At 44.3% G+C, this 8,738-nt stretch overlaps 1 protein-coding gene across 1 annotated transcript in view; it reads left to right on the top strand.

Moving 5' to 3' along the window:
• The first annotated feature begins 2,972 nt into the window (after positions 1 to 2,972).
• The window catches only part of ADAMTS17 (ADAM metallopeptidase with thrombospondin type 1 motif 17), a 144,429-nt gene continuing 138,663 nt past the window's right edge, over positions 2,973 to 8,738 (top strand). Inside the window, exons 1-2 of the mRNA XM_087941775.1 lie at positions 2,973 to 3,033; positions 7,061 to 7,422. Coding sequence (XP_087797901.1) covers positions 2,973 to 3,033; positions 7,061 to 7,422 — 423 coding nt within the window. The remainder of the gene's footprint in view (positions 3,034 to 7,060; positions 7,423 to 8,738) is intronic.

Here is an 8,738-nt window from a genome sequence, read left to right as displayed (position 1 = left end):
CTGGAGGACTGAGACTCTCCATAGACCTTAAGAGATGGGGACTTCCCACATGGACTACATCTCCCATGAGTCTCGGTAGCCTCATCTGTTGTGAAGTAATGCCAGAATTTGAGGAAAGCAGCCCTGGAGACATTTGAATACAGATACTTCTCGATGTACAAGTAAATGTGAGCCCCAAATTTCTGTTGCTAAGTGAGATAATTGTGAAGTGAATTTTGTCCCATTTCATGACTGTTTCCTGCCACCATTGTGAAATGAATCACTGCAGCTGTTGTTAGTAACAGGGTTATTAAGTTAATCTGGATTCCCAGATGATGTTGCTTGTCAGAATATTTCCAATGGGATTCACAGGAGCCTGAGACCTGCTGCCAGAGGTGGTATATTCAGCTGGTTCTGACCAGTTCTGGAGAACCGGGAGTGGACATTTTGAGTAGTTTGGAGAACCGTCAAATACCACCTCTGACTGGCCCCGGCCCCATCTATTCACTGCCTCCCATTGAGTCCCAGCTGATTGGCTGGATCTTCTTTGGTTGCCTGGCACAGGAGAATGGAGCTGGAAAGCAGGTTAGTGGGGTAGGGAGGGGATTTGGGGGATATTTTGCAGTATATCCTTCCCCTGCCAGGCCCACCAAGTCATCCCCACCAGTGGTGGGATTGAATTTCTTTTTACTACCGCTTCTATGGGCGTGGCTTGGTGGGCGTGGCAGGGGAAGGATACTGCAAAATCTCCATTTCCTCCCCACCCCACTAACCTGCTTTCCAGTTCTGTTCTCCTGTGCAGAGCAAAAAAAGAAGACCCAGCCGATCAGCTGGGACTCAATGGGAGGCAGAGGATAGATGGGATTGGCAGGGCCAGTCAGAGGTGGCATTTCCCGGTTCTCTGAACTACTCAAAATTTCCGCTACCGGTTCTCCAGAACTGGTCAGAATCTCCTGAATACCACCTCTGATGCCCCCAGAAGTGGTAGTAAATTTTTTTTGAATCCCACCATTGACTGCAGCCGTCAGAAATATGAATCAACTTGCCAAGGGGTTTGAATGTTGATTGCATGACCACGGAGGGGCTGACAGGATCTTAAGTGTGAAAAACCGCCATCAGTCATTTTGTTTTCAGTGCCGTTGTAACTTCGATCCCGAAATGAACTGCCATAAGCCGAGAACTACCCGGTTGCGGAAGTTGATGGAGTTGGCTGAAATGGCAAACTTTACTAGTTTGCTTAAAGAAAAGAACACACGTGCTTTTATTTCCACATGGAAACCGCTGCTGAACTTCGTGCTTGACGTGAGAAAGAGTGTAACTTTGTTTCTTGGTTGTACAGACGAGATTGGTAGCTTTTTGTGGAAATGACTGGTTTATATTGTTACGGTAAAACAAAAAAAGTTGTGATTGTTGTTATTGCCCCATTCTACTGTAATAGAGTCAGAAGTCAGTTTCCCTCTCATTCTCTTTGCCCTTTGATTTGCTTTCGTATTTCATAATAATTTGTAATCTAATCTTTAAAAGTGGCATTGAGATAACTACCTGTATTGGTGGAAGAGGGCTACTTTGGTATAGAATAGAGTAGAATAGAATAGAATAGAATAGAATAGAATAGAATAGAATAGAATTCTTTATTGGCCAAGTGTGATTGGATACACAAGGAATTTGTCTTGGTGAAAATGCTCTCAGTGTACATAAAAGAAAAGATACATTTGTCAAGCGTCAATAATCATAAGTTACAACACTTAATAGTCATAAGCAATCAAATCATACTAGGAAACAGTCAATATAAATTGTAAGGATACAAGTGACAAAGTTACAGTCATACAGTCACTAGTGGGAGGGGATGGGTGATAAGGAGTGATGAGAAGATTAATAGTATTAATAGTGCAGACTTTGTAATTGTTGAACAGTGTTGAGAGAATTATTTGTTTAGCAGAGTGATGGCGTTCAGGAAAAAACTGTCCTTGTGTCTAGTGCTCTATAGCATCGTTTTGAGGGAAGGGGTTGAAACAGTTTATGTCTGGGATGTGAGGGGTCTGTAGATATTTTCACAGCCCTCTTTTTTACTTGTGCAGTATACAGGGCCTTGATGGAAGGCAGGTTGGTAGCAACTGTTTTTTCTGCAGTCCTAATTATCCTCTGAAGTCTGTGTCTGCCCTGTTGGGTTGCAGAACCAAACCAGACAGTTACAGAGGTACAGATGACAGACTCAATAATTCCTCTGTAGAACCGGATTAGCAGCTCCTTGGGCAGTTGGAGCTTTCTGAGTTGATGCAGTTGGCGTATGATGGATTAAAAGATCCATGCAGTCACCAGGAGTTTGGGTTGATTCAAAAGTCCATAGAGACAGTAAGCAGAGAATGTTGGATAAGATTCTTTCAAATCAGGGTTTGGGAACCGATGCAATTGATCATAGTCAAAGGTCCCTTGGAGATTGTACAGTGTACAGTTGTTGTTGTTCAAAGGAATCCTGAGATCGCAAAGTAGAGCAAAGCCCTTAAACTTTTCCCAAATTGGAATGTTTTGCAAAGGAAAGGAGAAAAAAAAATCACAAAAAAACAGATTTAACAGGCATGCTGGCTAACAAGCCAGATAGATAATCAAGTTGGCTTTAAAGCATTTTTCCACCCCAGAATTTTCTTTCTTTCGTGTTACTGCCAGCAGCTACATGTTTCTAGGAAGCCTCCCGTCCTATGGTGCTTAGTCTTGCCGTGAGCATTTCAAGTTGAGAAGTAGATAGCTGCGTGGTGGTCGTGCTTGACTCGTGGCCACAATGGAGTGCCCGATCTCCCCTGGCAAAGCGAGACAATGGCAGAGTGGCTTTTCCCCATTTTCTGACCTGGCTTGCCGTAGTCACTAAGTGAATCACTGCAATTGTTCAATTAGCAACATGGTTGTTACGTGAAGCTGGATTTCCCCTTGGCTTTGCTTGTCAAAAGGTTGCAAAAAGGGATCTCATGACCCCAGGATGTTGCAACCCTCATAAGGACATGCCAGTTGCCAAGCGTGGGAATTCAGATCATGGGATGCATGGCAATGTCCGAAGCAGAGGTGGGATTCAGCCGGTTCTGGCCAGTTCTGGAGAACCGGTAGCAGAAATTTTGAGTAGTTCGGAGAACTGGCCAATCCCACCTCTGACTGGCTCCGCCAACCCCATCTATTCTCTGCCTCCCTTTGAGTCCCAGCTGATCGGCTGAGTCTTCTTTGGTTGCCCTGCACAGGAGAACGGAGCTGGAAAGCAGGTTAGTGGGGTGGGGAGGGAATGGGGATTTTGCAGTATCCTTCCCCTGCCATGCCCACCAAGCCACGCCCACCAAACAACACCATGCCCACCAAGCCACGCCCACAGAACCAGTAGTGAAAAAAGTTTGAATCCCAACACTGCTCCGAAGTGCGAAAAATGATTATAATAACCCCCCATTTCAATGCTGTCCTAACTTCAAATGTGACTCAGTGAATGGCTGTAAGTCAAGGACTACCTGTATGTACATGGGTAGTCCTCCACTTAACAACCATAACGAAGGCCCACATTTCTGAGACATTAGCTGGGACATTTGTCAAGTGAGTTTTAGCCCCATTCTGTGACCTCCCCTTGCCACCGTTGTTAAGTGAATCAGTCCAGTACTTATGTTAGTAACATGGATGTTACCAACTTACCTGGCTTCCCCATTAGTTTTGCTTGTCAAAATCAGTGACGCCCCCCAGGACACTGCAATGGTCGTGAGTATGAATCACTTGTCAGGCAGTTGAAGTTTGTTCGCATGATGCTTGGAAGGTCATAATTGTGAAAAATGCTCATAAGTCATTTTTTTCAGCGCCATTGTGACTTTGAGCAGTCATTCAATGAAATGTTGTAAGTAGAGGACTCCCTGAACTTGAGTATCCTGTAGCTGTTTTGGGTTGTACTGTATGCTGTCAAGGTTCCTTTGTTATTTGTTTATTTACAGACCCCTCATATCCTGGACATAAACTGTTTCAACACCTTCTCTCAAAATGACACTTATAGAGCATGGCACACCAGAACAACTAGACACAAGGACGTTTTTCCTCCGAACACCATGACTCTGCTAAACAAATAATTCCCTTAATACTGTCCAACTATTTACAAAGTCTGCATTACTATTACTATTAATTCTCCCATCCTTCCTTCCACCCATCACCTCCCACTTGCGATTGTATGACTATAACTTTATTGCTTGCGTCTTTACGATTTATATTGACTGTTTCCTAGTATGATTTGGTTGCCTATTTGTACTCTATGACTATCATTAAGTGTTGTACCTGATGATTCTTGACTCTTGACAAATGTATCTTTTCTTTTATTTATACAGAGAGCATTTGCTCCAAGACATATTCCCTTGTGTCCAATTACACTTGGTCAATAAAACTTTATTTTATTTTTTATTTTATTTTTATTTGTCAATTGCTTACAAGATAATACGTGTAAGTAAAAACATAGTTATAAATACATGGATACATATAAGAAAAATAAAAAATATATAAAAGAAACAATAGGACAGGGACGGTAGGCACACACCCCCTACAGACCTTTTAGGAAAGGGTCAATAGTAGACAGTCTAAGGTTAAAATTTTGGGGGTTTGGAGAAAAACCACAGAGTCAGGTAGAGTATTCCAGACATTGACCACTCAGTTGCTGAAGTCGTATTTCCTGCAATCAAGTTTGGTGCGATTAACCTTGAGTTTGTATCTATTGTTTGCTCTTGTGTTGTTATGGTTGAAACTGAAGTATTCACTGACTGGTAGGACAATGCAATGTATGATTTTATATACTATACTTGGATCAGACCGAAGGCGGCGTAGTTCTAGGTTTCCTTGGTCTGGAATTTTGAGTCTGGTGGCATAAGGTATTCTGCAACGAGTAGAGGAGTGGAGAACTCTTCTTGTGAAATATTTCTGGACTTTCTCAACTGTGTTAATATCAGATACATAATGTGGGTTCCAAACTGATGAGCTGTATTCAAGTGTTGGTCTAGCCAATGTTTTGTATGCTCTAGTTATTAGTGTAATATTATCAGAGAAAAAGCTATGTAAGATTAGGTTAACAACTCTTAATGCCTTTTTGGCTATGTAGTTACAGTGGGCTCTAGCACTTAGGTCATTTGAGAGGAATACTCCAAGATCCTTGACAGAGTTTGGATCATCAACAACGTCTTGACTCTTCAGCCTGTATTTTATTTTCTGATTTTTTTTTGCCAATATGTAGGACAGAGCATTTATTTATTGAGATTTGAAGTTGCCATTTGTTTGACCATTCTGATACATAGTCAAAGTCTTTTTGAAGGGTAGCGGTATTGTCTGTGGTGTTGAATAGCTTTACATCGTCAGCGAAGAGAATGCAGTTGCTCTTGATATGATCACAGAGGTCATTTATGAAAAGAGTTGGTCCTAGAACACTGCCTTGGGGGACACCACTGTTGACAGGTACAGAATTTGATAGGACGCTCCCAAGTTTGACCGTTTGTTCTCTGTTTGACAGGAGTGCTTCTATCCAGTAATGCAGGTGTCCAGAGATACCGTAAGATTTTAGTTTTAGGAGTAGTTTGTCATGTACCACTGAATCAAAGGCTTTACAGAAGTCTATGTAGATTGCATCTATTGCTTTGCCCTGATGGAGTTGTGTAGTCCATATGTTTTTGCAGTGTAAGAGTTGCAGATTACAGGATAGTTTTTTCCTAAAACCAAATTGTTTATTAGAGAGTAGGTTGTTTGTTTCTAAGTGGAGAATGATGGATTGATGAATAATTCTAATTGTGCTTGAAGATAATTGTAGGACAGCGAGATTTGGCTGCGCTTACCAGAAGTGGAAATTTCTAAGAAAGTTTAGCCAGGATTTTTATAGTTTCCTTGGCCTTGTATGCCATATGCTAAATAAATCAATCTAGAACAGGGGTCTCCAACCTTGGCAACTTTAAGCCTGGAGGACTTTAACTCCCAGGATTCCCCAGCCAGTAGAAGTCCTTCAGGCTTAAAGCTGCCAAGGTTGGAGACCCCTGATCTACAAAGGCCAGCATGAAATTCTACAGGGCCGCTATTGGCATACAAGATTTCTCTTGGGCAAGGCTCCACTTAGTGCTTCCTCCTTCACTGTCTACCTATTCAGGAGTTCTTTCTCCAGCCTTGATCTGGGACCCTGATCGAGAGATCCTGGGCTTCAGCTTAGATAAGCTGTGACTCCTTCAGAACTTATCTAAGTTCTTGCCTTCAGAAGTTGTGAGTGTGTCATTACTAGAGGCTTTTTAAAAAGAGACTGGGCAGTTACTTGTCTGAAATTGTTCGCCTGCTTGAGCAGGGGGCTGGACTAGAAGACCTCCAAGGACCCCTTCCAGCTCTGCTCTGAGGGATGGAAATCCTGCAAAATAGCTCCACTCCAGAAAAGAAGAAGAGCTTTCTGGATCATGCTCTGGGGATCTTTCTTGTCCAGCTAGATTCATTTGGGAAGCTCACCAATTTAGGATGGAGGATAAGAGCTTTTCGTTGTCGTTTTCCAGGGCTGGGCTGCTGGGGGTTCGCAGGGGTTCGGGAGAGCAGTTTGGAGAACCCCCAAATCCCACTCCTAGCTGGCCCCGCCCACCCCTCCCCACCTCTCCCAGGAATCCTCATGCGGGCTGTTTTGGGTGCAGGGAACTGCAGGGAGTACATGGAGGCTCAGGGAGGGTGAAAAACGAGCCTTCCGGAAGTTCAGGAAGACCAGAAATGGGCCTGTTTCTGGCTTCCAGTGAGCCTCCAGAGCCCGAGGAGGCCATTTTCATCCTCCCGGAGTCTCGAGGAAAGCCTCAGGAGCCTGGGGAGTGCAAAAATGCCCCCTCCCCATGTTGCAGGAGGCTAACTAGGCCACGCCCACCATGGCCACGGCCATCCAGCAACCGAGCAGAGAACCCCTTGCTAAAATTTTTGAAGCCCACCCCTGCTCACAACTAGCACTGAAGGTCTGGGTTGACTGACTCCTCCTGAGCTCTGAATGTTAACAGATTAGAAGGGGAAAGGTTGCTTTGCATTTGGGAGACGGGGTAGCTGGATGCTTTCTGAGATCAACCCTTCTTCCCTTTGTCCTTTGCAGCTGTTGCAGAGCTGGCCGTGGTGATTCCAGAGCAGGTTCCTCTTGGCAGGGTCCATTTTCTGCAACCCCACAAAAGTGGCCCTAACAAGGCTCAGAAGCGACGTTCCGTCTCCCTACCTGAAGATGCTGCCCAGTTGCTTATTCGCCTGCCTGTCGGTGCTGGGCTTCCTCCTACCTCTGATGTCTACCTGATGCTTCACCACGATGATCGGTTTTTGGCTCCTGGTTTCTCCGTAGAAGAAATCAATGAGAACCGAAGCATGCGCCATCATCAGGCAGTAGATCAGCTCTGCTTCTACACGGGCCATGTGCTAAACCGCAGTCATGACTCGTTGGCTTCGCTCAGCACCTGTGGTGGACTGGTATTTATCGACATCAATCTATTGTCATTGTGGGGTGTGTCAGTGTGTGTGTGTGTGTGTGTGTGTGTGTGTGTGTGTGTGTGGATAGAGGATGGCACAGCCTTGCAGGATGTGGGTGTATGTAGGACGAAGGTTCAAGGGATGAACAGGAAGGCTGGGAGAAGAAGAGAACTGGAGGCTAAAACATACACTGAATGGTTTCAGGAAGTGGGCATGGCTGGTCCAGTGAAGAGAAGGACCAGGGGAGAAAAGAAAGCAGTCTTCCAAAGTTTGATGGCCTGCCACAGAGAGGAGGAAGGGGGTCAAGCTATTCACCAAAGCACACAAAGGTCAGAGAAGGAATAATGGATGGAAGCTGATCAAGGAGAGATTCAACCTAGAAATAAGGAGAAACTTTCTCAACCAAAGGACCAGAAGTTGCCTCCAGAAGTTGTGGGAGCTTCATCACGGGAAGCTTTCAGGAAGAGATTGGACTGCCACCTGCCAGAAAAGGTGTAGGGCAGGGGTCTTCAAACTTGACAGCTTTAAGACTTGTGGACTTCAACTCCCAGAACTCCTCCTCCAGTTATGTTAGCTCAGGAATTCTGGGAGTTGAAGTCCACAAGTCATAAACGTGCCATGTTTGAAGACCCTTGGTCTCCTGCTTGGGTGAAGGGGTTGGATTAGATGACCTACAAGGTCCCTTCCAAATCTGTTAACCTGTTCTCAAGTTGGGTTCATCGCCTTAGGCAGAAAAGGTGCACATTTGTGTTAGGAAAACATTGGGGATTTTCAGTCGCATATTGAAATAGAGATTCCTTTCAGCCAGGCAGACATGAGGCAGAAAAAGATAATTCCTAAACTATTGAGTGAAAATTGAATTGAAAAGCCAGAATCAATTTCCAGTCAGAGGTTTAGGTTTAGGTTCTCTCTTTTCTTTGGCAAACTTTGGGATTTTCTTAGCTACCATATAATACTCTCCATGAAAATTGTGCCATTTTCGCTAGACGTGTTACAGAATAGAATTGGAAGGGACCTTTGAGATCTTCTAGTCTAACCCCCTGCTCAAGCAGGACACCTTATACAATTCCAGACAAGTGGCTGTCCAGTCTCTTCTAAAAAACCTCCAGTGATGGAGCACCTACAACTTCTGAAGGCAAGCTGACCCACTGGTTAATTCTCCTGACTGTTAGGAAAATTCTCCTTAATTCCACATTGCTTCCCTCCTTGATTAGTTTCCATCCATTGTTTCTTGTCTTGCTTTCTGGTGCTTTGGAGAATAGCTTGACCCCCTTCTATTTGTGGCAGCCCCTCAAATCCTGGAAGGCTGCTATCAT

The sequence above is a fragment of the Pseudonaja textilis genome, chromosome 13 (assembly GCF_049901715.1).
Source record: "Pseudonaja textilis isolate UNSWEBS1 chromosome 13, rPseTex1.2, whole genome shotgun sequence".
In the NCBI taxonomy this organism is placed as follows: domain Eukaryota; kingdom Metazoa; phylum Chordata; class Lepidosauria; order Squamata; family Elapidae; genus Pseudonaja; species Pseudonaja textilis.
The sequence above is the reverse complement of the archived record's forward strand: the minus strand, read 5'-3'. Positions and strand labels throughout refer to the sequence as shown.